General features: G+C 42.2%; 1 protein-coding gene across 2 annotated transcripts; it reads left to right on the top strand.

Annotated features, from left to right (window-relative positions):
* The first annotated feature begins 848 nt into the window (after positions 1-848).
* LOC124210638 (uncharacterized) lies at positions 849-19,926 on the top strand. 2 transcript variants are annotated; one of them, XM_046608804.2, is made up of 4 exons: positions 849-1,130; positions 16,025-16,284; positions 16,840-16,959; positions 17,581-19,926. In XM_046608804.2, exons 1-4 carry the CDS (start codon positions 1,101-1,103, stop codon positions 18,311-18,313), a joined length of 1,143 nt encoding a protein of 380 aa, XP_046464760.1. In that variant the 5' UTR covers positions 849-1,100; the 3' UTR covers positions 18,314-19,926. The 2 variants fall into 2 exon arrangements, with proteins under 2 accessions (XP_046464760.1, XP_046464759.1); XM_046608803.2 differs by lacking the exon at positions 849-1,130 and adding an exon at positions 6,369-6,633.
* The last annotated feature ends 904 nt before the right edge of the window (positions 19,927-20,830 follow it).

Genomic DNA, 20,830 nt, shown 5'->3' on the forward strand with positions numbered 1-20,830 from the left:
GAATTTGCGAAGGAAGGCAAATTGAATATGTAACCGAACTGCGCTTATTTCCCGGCCAACCCGGTTCTTCCTTATTCGGTCCGTACGTGGGATACCAGGAAGACAGTCGCTGCTCCGTTGTTCAAATCCTCGAGGACATCGATGCTGCAGCCGTTCGTTAGATCCGCGATCATGCGGTTATAAAAAAAAAATTACATTCCTTCTATCAGAAATTACATATGAAATGGCGAATTCTTCGTCATACAGAATAATCGCACGACTGTAATGTGTCGGTTTTGAAGAAAACGCCTGATGAGCTTCTATTCCGGCATCCAATTTACGACTCACGGACCTTTGATGGTTGCAACCTTTTACCAAATTGATCGTTCGAAAAAAGAATCAGGCAACTAATTCGATTTGAAAAGAGCAGAACAAAATTCTATCCAACTTCGCCAGCCGTTATGAGCACGAATTGAAGAAAACGAGAACACGCGGTGTTAACCTCGTCTCGGATTTCAAAAGAATTTCGCAAACTTTGTAGCGCTGTGATTTATCTCTAAAATAATAAAAGAAACGCAGCGTTCCTTGATCGGTCATTAATATTGTTATATTGTTACATTTGGTTCGGATTATCGGTACCTATGTCAAACAATCGTCCTACGCGCTGTGCGTTTGTCACGAAACGAGAATACAACAGCCGGGGTGACGATTTCAATCTCCGTGCACAAGTAATGCGAAACAATTGGCGAATCTGTTGAGCAATCTGCTGCCTGCGCTCCACGCTTTGCTCGCTGATACCGATGTGCGGCAAAACTTATACGTGGGGGCAATTCCCGGGGCGAGTATAAACGGAGGCGTGTGCCCTGGCTTGCCCCCAGCAGCACAGCCTCCGTGGTCCAGATGAATTCCGCGAGTCGCGATCTCCGTGGTTGACAGTCGAGTCTCTGCAGTAGCCAAAGGTCCTTCTTTCGGTGCCGTTTTTATCGTTGATTCGATCGTGTCACGTTTGATCCTTGCCTCTGAGGTCCTTCCGAAGACGATCGACGTCGATGAGAGAAGATTTGCCGTTCATAAACGGCGTAAAATTAATTCGAGCCAACTGGTAACAACATCGCTTGAAAATGATACCCTGGAATTTTCTACTCGCAATGGTGAGTCGTCATTCATGAATGATTAATTATAGGTTTTTAAACTCGTAGAGTAAAGCGAGCCGGCTAACCAATTAAGTGACAGTCGTGATTTCGTCGATTCGACGTTACTCAAACACTGACAATGCCGTTATTTATCGTTTCCCTAATTACTGTAATTACCGGCATGTGTCTGCTTGAGTCCCGTCGTTTAGTCTATTGTGACGTAGCTTCGCCCTCGCCGTGAAGGCGAGAGGTAAACGTAATTTGAATATCACAATACGGTGAAGAACATGCGTACAGGAAGTTACGCACGAATCGTGAATTCTCACCCTCGATTCGACGATTTAGAGGGGGTAAAAAAAATAAAATAAAATACAAGAGTATCAGATCACCAGAGGTAATTATCAACAACTTCAACCGTGTATAATCGGCGTGTATAATCCCAGCGATAAGCCGCATGTGTAATGCATGAGGAGGATCTGTACTCCGGAAAGACAAAGAAGCTGCGGAATCGTTTCATCGCCGAGTCAGATGTCGGAGGTCAGGATCTCCGCGTCGGATTGGCCGGATGCGGCCAATGTCAAAAACCCGCCCATTCGCCTCGCGGATTTCCCAACGCGCATTCCGCGTGCCTGGACGTCCATTAACGTTAATACCGTGGACATAATGTATACCGATGCGTGACAATACGAACGTATCGCTGTAAAGTGCTGGTTATTATTATACTCGAACAATGACTATCCGGCGTACTTATAATTGACCAGAGAGAGGGTTTTTAATGAGGTATCATGGGACTTGATAACCCGGAGGGCAGGCGTTTCGAGAATAGATTATAAGGTTTACCGGAATTCGATTTCGCAGCAATTTGAACGTGACGCTTACGCACTTACAACGCTTATTAAAGCGCTAATGCGCAGGTGTGTGATGAAATTCCGAGCGACGTATGCAACGCTGAAAGTGCGTCAATGAGCCGATAGTTTCGAGCCTATTTTAACCGGCTACGCGCTCTATGAGAAGCTCAAACTGTATTCGAAACTCGGCTGATGCGTGTGAATTTTCTCCGCTCCTGTTCATCGATACGTCATTCAATTAGCGATAATATCAGTTTTTGAAAATGTAGGAACGACTTCATTTAGAGTATAATTTTTTCTATTTAGGAAAACTTGTTTACCGTCCGTTGCGGCATGTTGTACATTTTTGAATGTCATTGTAGTTAACGGAAAAGTTTTTCAAACCGGCGTAAACGCAACTGCTGTTTAAACAATTTTATAAATGTAAATTCACCACCGACCGTTAACAAATCAATTTCTTCTCGCCACTGTCACTCGGCAATTGAACAAAAAAATTATACACTGTTATATATATATTTTTTACCTCTTCTTTTTTTTTTGTGTTTTCCCAAAAATCAACGTTTATTTGAGTGTATAAACAACAGTTCGGTGGTACGGTATGCGGTGTTTGTATTCTACGTTCTCTAGTCTCTCGTTCGCTCGCGTATAGTGGATGGAATGCGAATTCTCACTTGACAAATGTATTCGTAACCTTTTAAGGTGCCTCTGTAGTAGCTGTTGAGATCTCGCGAATCGTTTCTATTCCGTCATCGTAAGTAGTACCATTATCCATTTTTCTTTTCACCGTTATGTAAAACTTGTTTGTAAGTTTTACTCAATTCTGATATAATAAGTTCACCTTGAATAGCAAATATATTTACCATCAGCACTCAACTGCGGTATGCAGCTCTTCGAACAACAGTCGAATGTTCTCCAACCAGTTTCTGGCCGAATTTAAAATACCGTTTGCGATTGTGGCGGTAGCATCCACTTGTTTCGAAGTTATGATCGTTGCTTCATCGAATCTTTGTATATTTTTCGCACTTTTGATGAAGATGATTCCGAAAGTGTCGAGTAAATTTCTCTCAAATAATTCCAAGGAACAACGTTTCGGCGTACGAAGTAAAATTTTAAATATTCATCATGAGAATCAACACCTTCTTTACAAGAATCCACACGGTATCTGAAAAGTTTCATAACATTCTAAACAAGCTTTCTATATCCTTTTAATATTTTTGAAGTGAGTTTAACAGTGCATCGTATTACCGATTGCCAAGTCTATCGAATCATAAATTTTCTCTCAAAGAAGAGACTGCAACACAACGATTTCACATGAAATCATGGGTTTCATAGATATAACTATTGAAACAAGGCGTGACGATCGGAGTTAATATAAAGAGCGTGTGCAGCACCGGTGAGAAAGGAAAAAAATGCCTCACACCGAGAACAACAATTATACCGCAACAAAAGACGCGGTGTCGAAAAACGTAATAAATCCAAAAAGTCTCACCATTGCCACGCATTTTCCCGGTTAACAGCGATACGCGTTGTACAGGCAAAATGTAATTTGCGTTAAACTCGATAGCTGTTTCGTGAGAATAAAGAGAGATTACAAGCAGAGAGAGAGAGAGAGAGAAATAACAATAATAATGTTAATAATAATAAGAAATGAAAAAAGAAAGATGAAACGTAGGCGAAAAAAGGCAAGCATCCACGGACAGTCGCAGTCGGTCGAGTATTCGAAACACTTTAGACATTCGCTCGACGTCACTTCAGAGCGATAAAAATGTACGATACGCAGCGGGCGGCGTTTTGCCGGTATTAAAAGTGAAAGTAATTTGGTGTAAGAGCGTAGTAGAAGGAACGAGGCGCGTGAATCGAAGACGTAGGAATACGCAGGCCTACGTGAGCAGAAGACGGCGTGCAACATAGACGAGAACATAGAGAAGCCGGAGCGCCTCGACGCTCGGCGTCTCCTCTGAGTTTTCGCCATTATGCAGAAATCGCTGGATGATGACGCCGAAGGCTTTGTCCGCAAATTTTGCGGCGGGAACCGCAGGAGAAGTAAGAATTGCGTCGAGCAGGTATCCCACGCGCTATAATCTCATCCGCGAAGGTTTTTATCTCTCATCCGATTCCGAGCGAGTGAGCTCGGAGCGCGTGTTTTATACGTACGTGTTTATTACATGCACACACGCGTAAGCGACGTTACACGTATACCATACGTACGAAAGATGAAAGGTGGAATAAAGATATGCTGAGGGATCTCTCGACGAGGAGCGTGAAAACGAAGTAAAATGGCGATAAGAAAATTGGCAAAAACCGTCCGTCTATCTTATTGTTAACAAATAACTCACACCTCGGTGTAACGTACAAAACGTATCGCAACTCGCTCGATCGTCGACGATTTTAAATCTCCCAGCGCGTTAAATTCGCGCGCGATTTATACGCCGCGCTTTACAATTTATTTACAGTGTACTTTATACCCACCTGAACGTGTGAATCGGAATTGTTGTATATAACTTATGATGTACCTCTCGTACTACTATCGCGGTTACCAGTCAAGGTTCCACCATGTGTATTACGCGGTGAGGAGGATGATCCAGTTTCTCGAAAGTTGTGTACCTACGTTGTAATATGCATTTAGATTCCATATGCATGCTGCGATGTTCAACTCCGGCAACTGGTTGCACTTGATGGGAATAATTTTTCCAACAAACTTGACGAAGAATCTTACCAAAGTCTTTCAGATCCGTTAACGGAACGATGGGAATGAGGAGAACGAAAAACTCACTATATTGCCACATAATTTTGTTATTAGGAATTATAAAAACAGTGCGTAAAATTTGAGTATGATTGTAAGAAATATCAACGAATCGATTTTTCGGAAAATCATTCTTTCTGCAAATTCTTTTGCAGTTGCAAATTGGCTGTATCTCAAAGGCTGCGATTAAGTATCGTTCTTATATTCGAAAACGAAAATACGATGATAAATTATCGCGTTGTCGGAATACAATTTGTAAGAACGCGGCGTTGGTTCGGCAGAATTGATTCGTTTTCACAGGATGTTATCATTTATCCAGGCAAATCAGGTGACTCGGAAAATACTGCGCTTATATATCAGGCTCGAAATTCACCGCGACTAAACTATTCAAATATGCTCTCCAGGAATCGGCCTGAATTCCATGAAGCACAGAAATAGTCAGTGGGCCGCGGTCGTTCTCAACCATTAGATATACACATATATGTATAGGCAAACTGCTCTATACCTGCATAAGTCTGCAGGAATAAGACGACACAGCTGCTTTGAATTCTTGATGGGTCGATGGCGTCATTTTCCGTTTTAGGTTACAGTATTTACGGTTCTGCAGCTCGTAGCGCTGCAAAGTTACGATGCGTTCGGTGGTTGTATTTTTAATTTCTTCTATTTATACAAACATTTTGTTTTTTCGTGGGCGTCGATGCTTCGCCTCGCATTCTACTTTTCCCTTTTATTCTTCGCCTATAATACATAAAAGTCACATCGCAGCGTGTCGCGCACACTTCACGGCTGAAACGGCGCCAATAGGCAAGAAGAGCGCTTAAAGAGGCGAGGCGAGTGCTGCGATTACTTACTTGACGGCTATCCGAAGCTGCGTAAATATTTATAAACATATGCACGTCCGTAGCTGGAGCGTCAAGAAGATTTCGCGGCTTCGACAAAATCGCATAATAATTTTCATCTATAAATTTCGCAAACAATCAGCGAAGACGCTTCTGTTGCGGTTTCTGAGAAACTCGGAATTACGTGTCGGACACGGAATCCTTTCGAAAGCTCAAATGTGTACGCAGAAACGGAGGTGGAAAATAAGGAGATATTCTTTTGGCAAATGACGATACTCTTCAGTAATTTTATTGCTAGATAATCGTCGATACGTTGAATCACAGACGCGGAATTTCCTTGTTTCGAGTAGTTAATTCAAAATTTTCACCTGTTGATCGCAATCGTGGTTAAACATTGTAAAATTAGATATTCAACGATGCCAATAAAATGAAAAAACAGCGCTTTGTCATAAATTTGCGGAAAATAATCGTCTGCGTAAAATCACTCATCGAATAGAAAAATCGAACGAATCTACCAGATTTTGTAAAAATCTTAAAGCAATTCGAAACGAAGTATCGCTATCTGAGCTTTTGTTTAAGACTCCGGAACTTTCAGTTTCTATTATCTTTAAAGAGATTTCTTCGTAACTCAGGGATACGACAATGGAGATAAACAACGAATGTACGACTATCGCGTGGTAAAATTCATAAAATGTAGGTGGCAATTTTTGCCAACACGACTTCCTCAAAAGGTGGATTCGCCACCCTAGAAACGCCGCGGCGTCGTCCGGGTGGTGGCAACGCTTCTACGACAGCTTCTGCACCGCAGTCCCCAAGTCGCGCTCCTCGGGCACAAGAAGTGGAGGCAAAGAAGCCTGAAGTACTTGACGCCTCGCTCGCTCAACGACGACAGTGTTATAACAAGGAAGTGGTGCGCGTGGTTCGATCTCATAGTCAGTGCCGTAAGCGTCTTCTCGTTGCAACCGAGTGTCGCGAATTTGTTCGCGAATAGTTTTTAATCAAGGTGAAACTCGTTTACCCAGTTTTCACACTTTTCAACCGCAATTATGATCACGCCAAGGATTATTGTAGTTGCGCTGAATTTTCTCACGGTATGTGGCTAAGCTTTCATCCCAAATTTCAGACTTTTTTCACCCATGTTATTATCATGGTCAGGATTTTTCGATACATTTATTTCTACCTTCATTGACATTTTAGCAATCTTCTGATGCTTGGATCGGTTTTGAACATCATTTGCTAAATTAAATTAAACTATTACGGAAGTTCAATCAACGTTTACAGACGGAGACGATAACTGTTTCCTTCAAAACTTGATTGCTTACGATTACACGAACGATGGTTGCTGGTAGCAAGAATTATAGTATGACCTTGCGAAAACCCGGTTCAATTCAACGACCGAATCCAGTTTATGGTTATAGCGTACGAAGGTAAAAAAAAAAGAAGATTCCAAGACAGGAAGTGTGTTTGATTTTAATGATCAGGATGCTTAACTCTTCGGGAAAAAGTCTTCCATCATATTTATCTGAAAACAGAAGATTTCTGTATCAAACATTTTTTAACTATGATCTTTGAATCTAGTTTAAAATATTTTGTAAAGTTTATCGAATTTGTATTGTGTTTTTTTCCGAATAACTGAATAAAATAACGATCCAATAATAGTAAATTCGACAAAGAATTCTTTTCCGAATAACGAACACCCTGTCCAACTGAATTGACCAAATCTCGATCCATAAATCGTGGTCACTTTGCCGGCGGTTGGCAAAAATCAGCGAAACGGTTCGAATCGCTGCGCAACATAAAAATATTTAACCTTTCGTTTTTTAAAACCATTAACTCCCGGAAATCTTCTAACGCACGAGAATCTGGCCTTTGCAATCAGACTCTACTCCCAGCGGCAAAATTCGGTATAAATCTAACAGATTATAAAACGTCGGATCTGGGTAAACCGTGAACCTTGAAGATAGCTCGAAAACTTCTGAACGAATATAAGTATTTTCACCCAAACCCACGGTATGTACGTACAACTGGGTATAACTGTATAACTAGCCCTACATTGTCCGACAAAATCTCATTAAAAAGGTAGCGGATTCTACGAAGCTGATCTACACGCGTGTGCACCGAGCCGATCGTACGTGTGTCTCCGACAAAAGGTTTTCTAAATTGCCTCTGAACGTGACCCATTGTCGTTCCATAGAGTGGGCGAAAATCATCCATAATAATGGTTCACCGTTAGAGCGTAATAATTTTTCCATTGTTATCGTCGTGAAAAAAAAACCCAACGATTATCGGTAACGTTTTGCAACACCGCGGATTCATCGTCTATGATGAGAAAAAACGAGATTCACTAAACCGCTCCGTATCGAGATATTAATTATAACGGACGATGAATTCAGCGCGAGCAATTATTCGCGCACCCTGAAGAGAAAGAGTGAGAAGAAGTACAAAAAAAAAAAAAAAACTCTCAGCCGCGTGACTAATCCCAGACATCCTTTCGCGCTCGAATTCGACATGATCGAACCGATCGGATCTGATTGAACCGTTTATGGAGAATCTGCAAGGTTGGAATCGCGAGTGTGGGAGTGGAAGGCAAGGCGTACGGTAGTAACCTTAACATTGGACTCGAAAGATGCAATTCATTACGAGATTCGATTCGAGTGCGCAATCGACATCGTCAGCGCTCGCGGTGCAAATGTCACGCAGACATCGACGCTGTTCCTGATCTCTCACCGTCCGTGTTCTTATTCTTCTTCTCCTTCTTTGCCGTTTAATTAAGAAAATAGCCTGGCGTGCTCGCACCTTTCCTATTATGGTCACATCGCGTGCTGCATTGCGGGCTTGCGGGCGGACAGACGGCGCCGATCCCAGCAACGAGATGCCGTTTATTCTGCAGAGACGACCGTTCCGTTCCGTTCCGTTCCTCGACTCCTCGCGAACCCGCTTACCCATGGGTACCAATGATGTACCCATGCACAGGAATGGAACGGAGGCAACGGCCGGTATTCCGTGAAACGAAACGACCACCGCGCACCGACTTCCCTCACGTTATAACCGAACTTTTATAGACTTTGTGTAAGGTTTATTATACCCACGCAGTGGAAACTGAAATCCACGTGGGTAGAACCCGCGAAGCCAAGCACATCGGAAACTCCGCGAATGCTTTGGTCTTATTTGTTTCCGCCGTGTTATTACACGCGCGATATTTCTTATGCGAGTATTTAACAGCTCAACTCGCGCCTTTCTCCTTCGACGTTTTATCGTCGCATAAATTTCGTTAACTGTATTACCGAATTCAGATTCCGCAGGGCTTACACTCGCACCTTCTCCAATCTCCCGCAGGCATTGGGACGCTGTTCTTGGTAACCGTATTTAACCACAAAAGTGGAGGGAAATTATACGCGAGGCGTTATTGAGTTGAGATATTTGCTGCACCTTGACATTCACCTCAATCTAGAAAGTATCTTGAACCAGAAACTTTGTATATTTGATTTATACTTGCGCGTTCATTCATTTTGCTGCACTTCGGGCTCTCGGAAAAATAATCAAGATGGCCGCCGCTGCTACGCTTGCGATCTTGTTTCGGGTGTAGAGTAGTTTTAAGCACTCGCCGTTTGTCAATCGCTATCTCAGACGAAACAAGAAAATGGCAAGAATACCGTGGCTGCGAATTCACCTTCGACGAAGGTCCAAAAACAGATATTTCAACTTGCGAAATTCACCAGCATGCGTCCACATGTTTTGTCCATAACTCACTTTTAATGTGGCAACGATATATTTTTATTATTTCAGGTTCAGAATACTTTTGGTTATGGTATGTATCGTAACGAGTAAATATACTGTAAAGAAGATTAAAATAATCATCGTCTGCCTGCTACCCAATTGCTTTTTATTATATTCACTCATACCTATAGCTTGTGTGTGACTTCGGTTCGGAGTAAATACGGGTATAATATTTAATAATTTTATAGTCAAATTTCATAGGTTTTAAACGCATGTCGAGTTGAATTGCCGCATAATTGCTTCTCGTGTAATGTTATAGCTGCCTATATTTTAACAAAATTACTATCAAAATCATTTTACTCCAATGTAACCGTATAATTTCGTCAAGGTCGAGGATAAACAAGGATTACAGCTCCGAATTAACCATTATCCATATTCAATGACTCGGCGAATTATCAAACGCGAATAACCTAAATAGATTTGCATAACATTAATAAACAAATCTCACCGATCAAGCGACTTTCTCGCCGTCGTAATCGCGTCGTTGAAAAAATTTGGAAAAATAAAGAAAATGCATTCTTGAATTTTTTCACGCAGTGGCGGTAGATCGTCTGAAAAGTACAACAAGCAACTGCGGTTGCCGCACTTGTATTCTAACATATCGACAAGGCGCTAAACGCAGCGCAGCGAGACATAAACAAGCAGGAGAATGGAATAGAAAATCTAGCGTTCGATAGCGATCATATTTATTCTTTGATATCCCGGGTGAAATTATCATTCTACCGCACGGTCCATTGTAATCGAAAGTGCAGCGCGGTTATTTGCAACAATTTAAATTAAACGACCGGCGCTCAGATTTCACACTTTGTTCGACGCGCGTTGGCAATTCGACAAGAAATCTTCGTCGTTCCTGGAACTGTGGATACTAGCGACGCTGTTAAAAACCGTGTCTCACTAACTCGATTCTCAGCTCGGAGACTGATAAGAATCGTTCTTCGAGTTGCACTCGAAGCCTCGGCAGCCTCGGTCAAGGTATCAGTGTCAGTGGGTCGGGATTACGGGTCGAATCGCGCATTCAAACGGAGGAGTAAAACGTATCGGTTGGGAGAATCGAAGTCTCCCGCAGCCTGCGGCCGGTATTTTGTGCTATTGGAAATGAAATTCAAGGATGTCAAGAGTCCGTAGAGTACAACGTTCGTCTTGTACACATCACACCCACGCGGCGCGAGTGGCGTCGTTTTGTTCAAGATTAATGTACACAGATAGCCCGTCACCTTTGGGATATTATCCTGCAATGGCGTATGTACACCGGGATACCGCTCGGACCCGCAATAGAAAGTAATTAACAATGCTCTCCATCGGTGACGCAACGCAAAGAACAACTTCGACCCGTTCAGCGATCGGACAGATTCCGATCTTGCGCGTGTAAGTTCCGCCGCAATCATACCCGCCGTTTTAAAAGGACATGGCAAGGCTCGATTCGTTCACGCACAGTCATACCTTCGGCTGTATTTTACACAGCTGCAATTACAGGCACGGAGAAACGATGGAATGACCGTCTCTCACCAATTTATAGTTTCGGATTCTTGTTTGATTTTAGCGCCAAAGTGTTCTTCCACTGATCCTCAGAGTGAGAACGTAGATGTAAAAAAGTAAAAAAGAATAATCGCAGCGTACATTCGTAACGAATGACGGTGATTGAGAGTATAAATGGAAAGTGAGGCTGGGTTTAGTGGTCGAGTTCTTCAATTTTCGCCGCGGGCAAAATTCGCATGCGGCCAGACGAGTCCAGGCCACGTGCGTATATGTATTGATAGGTTCTCGAAACGATTCGGTATTACAGGTATAGGTACGTCCATTTATTGCACACAAGCGAAATTGTTCGTTCGTCATTTCTCCTTTACCTTCTCATCGATTAAACGAAGACCGATCGCCACTGGAGTTGTTTGCTGTTTTCGGAACAGCAAATACCCAAGACTCGAGGATAATTCGCGTGTATCCAAATTTGGCATTTCATAACTGTAAAGTTGATATCTTCTCGCGCGACTTTCCTCTCGAGATTTGTTCTCGGATCACGTAATCTACGGCATGGATTCTGTGACTGAATTGCAAATTCGTATACCTACACACACCTACGATTGAGTAACGAACTTTTCTTTTTTTTTTTTTTCTACCTCTTATTAAACAAACCACCTCACGGGATATTCAGAGTAGGTGCCGTTGATCTTCCGGTGATCGAGCAATGCTCCATTATGTTACAGTAAACCGAGGCAAACAAAAGAATTGCGTTTCCGTTTCTGTGTGAAAGTGAAAATCACGGCTGTAACGCAGCCTCCGCGGTACCACAAACAATGGACGAAACCTCTAGAGAGGTTGTAGGTACCTCGCAATTTACCGGGCTAATTGAAAAATACAAGTGTCCGCATCCTGCCGACGCCGGTATTTCTGCTCCAAGGGCGACAAGAACTCAGCGTAATCATCGGAAGAAACGATATTCAAAACGCGTTTACCTTCCGCAGTTCGTCAGCGTTTTCGTGATCATTGATGCGTTCTCATCTTGAAATCGTTTAATTCGAAGAAAGCGCTGACTTACGATTTCCGAAATTTTGTTCAATATTCCGTCAGATGAATTTTATGGTGATAAATATTACTCAGAATCTTCTACCATTGGATTTTTCAGCGGTATTTTGAGGAAGACAGCCAAGTAGCAACTGGGAGCAAAGACCGTGAAAAGACGACGAATATTGATCCGTGAAAGTCGAGATGCGTCACTCACTCGATTACGTCGGATCGGAGATGCGTCTTCCAAATCCGCCGCGCACGCCTCCGATGCTCATGATTCGAGAAACCGTTGTGTAATCTGGCTTAAACGGTAGAATCACCCGCAAAGACGTCGCCACGTTATTCTTGATGTCGTTGCAGCGGGATAATAGAAATTGTCGCAATCATCCTGCGTCGTTACACCGATCGAATTTACAGATAAAACGCCAAGATCAGAAGCTGACCCGGTGAATTACGCAAGGATATTCGGCTTTTTACAACCGCAGTTACATGGCCCAGACTCGATTCTATCTCCTTTTCACTCTCCGCGAAAGAATCCCAATGGTACCTACATGTGACGGGCAGACCCTTAAATTCAGGCTACAGCGGAGCGACGAATGAAACGGGTAATTGGAAACGACTTTCTTCATTGCGAAATAGGTCCGGTTCTTTCTGCAGGAACTCGTAATAACGATCGTCGATATAACGCATGGTTTTGAAATCGATGAATCGGCTTGGAAAAATTATAAAATCCAGGGAAAGGGTCTATTGAAGGACTTTCCAACCTGCGTATTGTTCGTAAACTTTTCGAATTTTTCTGTTAGAAAAAAATAACGACGTATAATCAACGTATTTTGGATGCAGTTCCGCAAATTGATCCATTTTAGAAGATCAAATTTATAGATTCAAGGTTATAATCGATCTAAATCGAATCCATTAAATTGAAAAATCGTACAAAAAAAAAAATAAATAAATAAATAAAAAAACAATCATACAGCTTGTGAGTTTGAAAGCTTTAAACCTTGACTCCGGTTTAATATTAGTTCCATTTTCACGCTGTCGCGAGGTATCCAAATGTGGAATTTCACCTTCGTCCAACCTCTGAATTCATCCCCGATCGTTTTCCAGAAATTAGTGAAAAAAAGGTATATTCGGACAGGATGCGACAATTAAACTGAGAGAATAACGAACGAACGCCATAAAAACCTTCCCGGAGTTAATGTCTACGCGTTTATTTATAGATCGTACGTAACGGCGATGGAATATAATCCAGATAAACGGCATCGCCGCACTCTGAATATCGCAGACTGGCTTTACAAACACGTATACGTAGAAAATGTACGTATGTACAAAGGTGTACGCTGCAGACCGTCGCTTTGATATGGGATCTCTTAATATGGACAGAGGCCGACCAAAGGCTTTCCCAATCCCACGCACCTTCGCCGCCTGCCTGTTACTCAACGGCCGTTTCAACCCGTCGGCCGATCCGTCCTGCAGACGTCGTCGTCGTCGAGGCTTATAACGCGATGCCGATATTACGGACAAGCCCTCGCCTCCGCGATCATACAATAGTTATCATCGATATCTACCGATGTCCGGCCTCGCCTCAATGAAGCAACGATCGAGTCTAACTACGCCGGTTTCAAACGCTGACGCAATGCCGTGACTGATGTTGAAAATCAGGTATCTACCCTTGCTCCGTGAGGCGACTAGACAATCGGTGGAAATATTCGTAGAGGTTTGCGCAGGGGGCTTGCAATGCTTTCGATGCGTGATAAATTTCAAAATTTATTCGGTCGTCGTCAGTCGAGAATGGAGATAATAACGGAGCCGTCAAAAGCAGATTTTTTGGCCCGTATAAACGAATTGTTGAAAATTATTATACCCGTCTCGCCCCCGCAGCTGTTATTTCAAATTTTTTTAATCGTTCCGTGTTTACATTTCTCGATAATGACGTGACGCGGGCCGTGAACGAATACCGATGCAGAGGACGAGGCGAAGAGTCACCGATGCTACCGATTATAAGAACACCGAAAATAGTGTAATGATGTTTTTTTCTGTCGATACAAAATTTCTACTTTTCATTCACGGTCATGAAATTATAACGATTCGGGCCAAACGATATCGCCGGAAAAAGTTACACGATGTTTAAACACTCATCGCGTGTATATAACATGCCGCAGAATTTATCTTTCACCCGTTAAAAATTGAAATCGATTCGGATTCCTCTTCGGATTCCCATTCATCTCAATATCGGGTTTGTCGTGATTAAAAAAAAAGTGCCACCGAATATAGGTATGCTGTATATTGTAAAACGTGAACTTGTTTATTGCAAACTCACACGCGTCACTGTAATATTCTCGCAATCATGTGTCCCGTGCAGTCAAGGTTAATCCGATCGATTTCGAGGCTGAACAGCTCTCGCCTACCCAGAAATGCCGCAAGCTGCCCACCTCAACATTCTTATTTCTCAACGGGCAATCAGCGCAGATTTTTATCATCATGCAAATCGCAACAACAAACATACTCGCTTCAATTTACGAACCCACAAAATCCATCGACCGAATTTTGTTTCGGTGAGTTGCATGAGTGGAGCGAAGACAACTCGCAGCTGCAATTCGGGCAGCGGAAAAAGTCTGATCCGCAGCGGCATTTTTCAGGGCTTAATAAAAGCGGGTCCATTTGAAGAATTTATAACCGAACAACCTACCATTTAATTCCACTGGGGGTTGTTTTATTAAAAAATATGTAGATCAAGCTTTGTCAACGTATCACAGAAACGGCTCAACCGATTTATTTTAAATTTCGAAGCAGTATTCTTAGACAATTTTCGCTCTTCGGTACGACTGGAACTTTTACACATCGTAATTACACATCTTACCTAAACGCCCTCAAGATTGCCTTGACGAAAGAAAAAAAAAAAGTATATCTTCTCGATGCACGGCTTGTAAATTGACGTAAACAAATCATCGGCCGATCGGCGCCTGACGTAACGTTGATGTAACGTCGAGTTAGCCTCGCCCGATAGGCGGACTGACTCAACCGTAATAAGAGGCGCATTGTTTACGAGTCATTAGCGAGTTGTAGGCTCGTCCGCATGTCAATGAGTGGTGACAATCCCATAGATGGGTTCTTGGCATTGAGGCAGCTGTATAATAGAATGCGATGAGTCCTTTGTTTGCATTTGCCAAACGCGTTTAGTTTTTGTAATTGTTTCTTATCCGGTGTTTTCGCTCCTCCTTTTTTCGTCCCCCTGCAGCGTCTTCCACCGCGGCTGGCTTGTAACTCACGCATACATATGCATATCACTTTTTATCCAAGAATTAACATATCTTAGCGAACTCGCGCCGTTGTAATGAATCATTTTTTATCTACCTCCCATTATGCCTCCGTAGAACGCTCGGCTCTTAGACGTCGCTTCAAATGGACCCGTGAAGGTGATAAATTGCTTAATTTTTCATTAGAAAAAAAATATCCACCCGCTCGTTTGTCTCTCCACGAGATGCAGCGCCTTTGACGTACGATTAATCCGTGACCATCCGCACGCTCGGATTTAACGTCTCCAAATTCAGCGATTGCCTACGCGAAACTTTAATATGTATACCTATATATTTATGCCCAACGACAGCTCGTCAGTTTATTTTCTATAACATTACGAACCTTTTCGATGCGTGATTGAATTTATCGTCGATTTTTCATTTCACCGCTTTCATAATACGTACATGCATTATATATATATATATATATATATATTATAATGATACGCGAGACGCGCGACGCTTTCGGAGACAGCCGCTGCCTCTGCAACCTGTTGTTACATCCTTAAAACAAACACAAACGCAAATAGTATTAATCGATGTTCATCCCACACGTCGAACATTTTAAAATACTCGACTAAATGGTACTTGAACACCAGTTTCACTAAACGTGCATCGAAAAATCCAGCATTAATATACACGCATACTTGCTGTGTCTGTATAAATAATATTTTACTTTCCTTCCGGTTATAACAGTTATTTCGTCATCTTTATTATATATAGCCCATCAGTTGTATAAGTTTTTCAGAATTTCTCTCCTCATAGAAACCTCTTTCGTCAAATAAACCATACAGACCGCAAACAATCCGCCTTGATCAATTTCGCATTCGCGGCTTTTTGGCGCGACGTCGATAAATAATCCGTGAAGATTACGCAACACTGAACTATTTCCACGTCGTGCTCGCAGGTTTCGGTATTCTGCTTGACCCCGGGACAAATTGAGGCGCAGAAAAGTGGCTGGAACTTAACGCCGAACACGCAGTACCACATTCAGACCGACGAAGGCCCCGAGCGCTACTTCCGGTATCAGACTCTGAACGGGCAGTACCGGAAGGAAAAACGACTCGCGGATGGAACCGTGATCGGAACTGAGGGCTGGCTAGATCCGCTGGGGTATTTACGAATCAAGGATTACATCGCAGACACGGAAGGATACAGGATACTTCGGTGAGAAAATTTCAAGATAAGGAACAATGAAGGGAACTCGCTCTTTGAACTGCAAATCTATCGGTTAATGGTGCGGGAATCGGAATATGTTCACTCGCAGTCAGCGTGAAAATTATTTGCAGAATCAATTTGTGCAAATTTGATAGAATAAATAATAAACGAGATACATATGTATAAAAAATATGGGCTCATGATGATCCGTAGGATCGAGCAAGTCGTTGCCGCGTTCGTTGTTGTTACGTAATTGTAAAATTCTTAGGTGGAGTCAAGTTTGGTCCGAAAATGATGTAGATAATGGAATTTGAGAAGTAACTTTTGTGTTTAAAAATTCTCATTCAAAAAGAGGACATATAGAATTGAATATTCTCTAGAAAGAAAATTACTATTTGGATTTCGGTACTTCTGATCACGGGCAATGTCAGGTCTACAAATTGAAACTTGACAACTTGTATAAAAAATTTGCGAAAAAAGTACCACTAACGTAAACCATATAATTCACGTTGTGAACAATGACACGGATTAATATTTGCATTTCCAATTGTCTTTGCCCGATAGATCCAAAATGGTTTACGTCGGAGAAGAGAGACCAATCGAAGAGGCAGTATCGATATCGAAGAAGGTGCCGGCGCAGAGTGGAATTCTAGCCAAACCTCAGAGGCCAGTGAATCCGTTCAGGTATGCCATGTGAACTTTTATACCACTCGAGACAGCACAAGACAAAAAGACGTCAAAGTGACGTCTTGTGATCCGTGTTTTTTTTTTTTTTGTTTTTTCTTCACTTAGTCTTAAAATTGCGAAACGCATCTTTTCGAGGCAAAAGAGTAGGGTCATGAAACATCTTTTAATCATCTCTGGGACGGTCATTTTCAGTTTTTTGTAATTTTTATTTTTTTTTTTTCCGATTCCGCTCAGTCCTCAACTATTTTCATTTTTTACGACAACCGAAAAATATAGTTCTAGGTATAAAATGAAAACTAGTTTTTCAGCTGTTACCAGAAAGTTTAGTATCCGTTACTATTCTTTCTCATTACGATCACTGTTGCTATATTTTCTTATAACGTTAAAGCCTTATTTAACTAAAAAAGTAGAGTAAACCTCTGAAAATGATTGTCCGCTGCAATAACCAAAAAAGGATCGACAATGGCGCAAAATGGTAACGAGTACTTCGTTTTTCGTAACTCGAACAATATTCAAACAGTTTTTTTAACGATACATGTTTAACTCAATTTTTCTAGTTACTACAACAAATGAATTTTTTCTCACCGTACCAAAACCATCCCGTTTCTCTTCCCACAGGCAACCCGAGCTGAAGGAGTTGCCGGGCAACGGGATTGAGGCCAACACGGTGACGCCTCTCGGCTCGACGGCGTCGGCGCCCGTCCATCCGGGGGTGCATTACCAGCTGCCCATCTCGACGCCGGCGCCGGTCGCACCCCCGACGCTGTACTCGCCGTACGGGGAAAGGGCGCCTCTTCAAACGCTGGAGGACGGTTACTCGCAGCCGAACACGAACTACCTTCCAGCCTTCACCCCGTACCAACCGCCATACGTGAACCAGTACAACCGGTACAACCAGAACCCGTACAGTGGGTATAACCAGGCTGCGCCGCCCCCGTCGGCGGTTTTCCAGCCGCCTCTTTACGGCCAGAGATACCCGGTAGTAGGCCAGGGCTTTCGGGCTTACGATTCGACCCGGAACGAAACCCTGCGGAGGAGCGAAATCGTCCAGGCGAGTCCTCCGGCCGAACAGAGGACTCAAACTTCAGGCGGTCAGTTTCCGGAGTACGATGGAACGCACACCGTGAAAGACGGGTTCCAGTACTACCTGAAAACGCACTACCACGAGGAGGAGAACCGGCCGAGCGAAGATGAGAAGATCGGCTCCTTTGGGTACATCGATCCCTTCGGGATACGGAGGGTGGTTTACTACAAGGCGGACGCCGAGCACGGTTTCATTCACAAGAAGAACAACCGTTACGTCGGGTTTCAAGCGACTCCCTACGACCCCCAGCTGCCATCAAGAACATAGATTAATCGAGATTGTTGTATTATTGTTAGTTTTTAAGAGAGCCGGGCCTCATCGCGTCAGGGAGAAATATGGGGCGTGAAACTGTTCGCTCGAGGATATCATAAATTTGGCGGTTGAAAATCGAATTGGTTAAATAAAATTGTCGGGAAATCGGATATCGAGATGAATGAAATCGTAGCGTGATTTTCGGTAAGCGACAGACGGTTACGATTCGTTAATGTTCTATCGACATCCATCTTGTCACGTACTTTCATCGTTTGCCAGTTTGTCCAGAAATCAACAAAAATTGCGTAGAAATCTCGAAAAGTATTGGAAATTAACGAAAATCACTGACCGGCACACTGGAAATCTACGAAAACCATGTGACAAGAAAGAAATCGCTCGAAATTAATATTCAATGAATCGAAATGCAGATTCTTTTGATTTCCAAACGAATGGATCCGGTCGAGAATAAATGGAGGGCCGATTTCTTTTTAAATTCGATTTGATTCGAGTCTTGATCTAACGATCGTTCGAACGAGATCTTAGATTACAAAATCCGAGGATTACGCGATCGTCCTATGGGTGACCCTGCAATGTGCCGAGAAGAGAAAAAAAACCGCGGATTAGCCTCGGTGGTCGACGGGCCTTTTATAAGGGGCAAACGCGTGGGCAGGCAGCCGGACCTGCGTCTCCCACGCCTTTGGCTCATTTTCGTTTTATATAATTTCTTTTCTCTCCTTTTTGTACCTTCTCATTTTTCAACGTACGATTCGAGATTAGCTTATCTCACGCTCCCGCCATAAACAAGAGTATTCGCTGTTCGCGGTCCGGCTTGTCACGATTTATCTTTTCCCGAGGCGCTCCACCTGCGTTATATACATGTATTATATGTATATTACAAACGGCAGCTGAAGGACTTTTTGTAATCGCGAGCTTGAACCAGTTTCGCGAAACCCGATTTTGCCCCGGTTTTAACGAACTGTCACGAGTTATGCGAACGATTACGAAATCTCGGAGATATATTACAACGCGTTATAACGCGTCGCGTAATAATATATCATAAATCGCAAGCTGATTGGAATTATTTCACTTCGACGAAAGTCCGACGATCTATTACGTACTTATTCGATATAATGTTATAATCACTGATACATATATGTATACGAAATTGCGCTCGCGTTTCGAACATTTGCGAAAGCTTTATCACGATCATCGCATAATTTTTATCGTACATCATTGTCACATCGTCATCTGGTTTTTTTTTTGATCTTTTTACATTACGATTTTTTTTTTTTTCTTAACCTCTGACTCGTATTGCTAATTAAAGTAGGACTTACATTTTATAGGCGATAACAATTTTAGTCATACATTGATATTAATTTAAGAATAAATTGTTGCTAATATTATTAATAATTATTAGAACCGTACACGTGTACCAGCAGCCCTGCCGATCACTGTATAATGCATTGAGAGAAATTATTTCACGTCGATTTTCGACTGTCCTATATCGGTTCACGATAGTATTATTCATGTTTCACCATGACAATGCACGCTGGTCACAGGGCTGCCGATGAAAAGTTTGCTTTGTAAATAAATAAAATTTATTACTTTTCCTAATTGTGATAAACTAATATATGGCTGCTTGATTTATCTTCCATACCGGTAGATCGGTTATACAACGAAGTAATTGCGAAATCAAAACTTTCCACCTTCGTAGTCAAAAGAAACGCCATCGGCTATATTTGAACTTATAGTCGGAAGAATCATTACACGACGGTAAATTACTGAGGAAAATTTATAACTCTCTTCGCTCACAAAATTCATTACAAATATGTAGATTCTTGGGATTGAAAAAAAAAATAAATAAAATTAATAACGTACGTAGCGTATTACGATGAGGAAAATTCACGTCGTTGTAACATCGCCATGATTGCAACAACGGCGTAAACAACAATCTGACTTTGACGTTATCCACTTACATAAATTTTCTCAAGTATAATTGTTCACTGCGATAGAGGAAACATGACTTCACTTGCAGATTATTGTATAAGCTCATCGAGCGATGAAGTCGTATCTTAATCATTTCTCATGTTCGTTATACTGACACGATATTATATCAAGCTATTTTTAAATTATTCATATCGCGCTACAATGTAATTGCTAATGAGAAAAAAATCGTCATCGAAACGCGCCGTGTATAATATTGATGATCCATGATTTTCACGAACTTCTTGTTACACCTTCGTATTTTCCCATTACCTCACACTTCTTAACATTTTCTTCTTGTACGCTTATATTCGTAAGCATTGTTCATAGAATCCTAATGTAGAGTCACCACCGTATGTTCGTACAATAAGTCAATAACAAGACGTACGTGTAGCGCGAACGATGTTTAACTCACAAATTTGCATAACTCGTTAATTCAGAGACCAGAACTGTTCACGTGACCTCCGTTCAATCAGCCTATAAATCCACGCAACAACATTTATGAATGGCGGATACGATCTAGTTATAAATCATGTCTGATATTAATTC

This window comes from Neodiprion pinetum, chromosome 1 (genome assembly GCF_021155775.2).
Source record: "Neodiprion pinetum isolate iyNeoPine1 chromosome 1, iyNeoPine1.2, whole genome shotgun sequence".
NCBI classification, from domain to species: domain Eukaryota; kingdom Metazoa; phylum Arthropoda; class Insecta; order Hymenoptera; family Diprionidae; genus Neodiprion; species Neodiprion pinetum.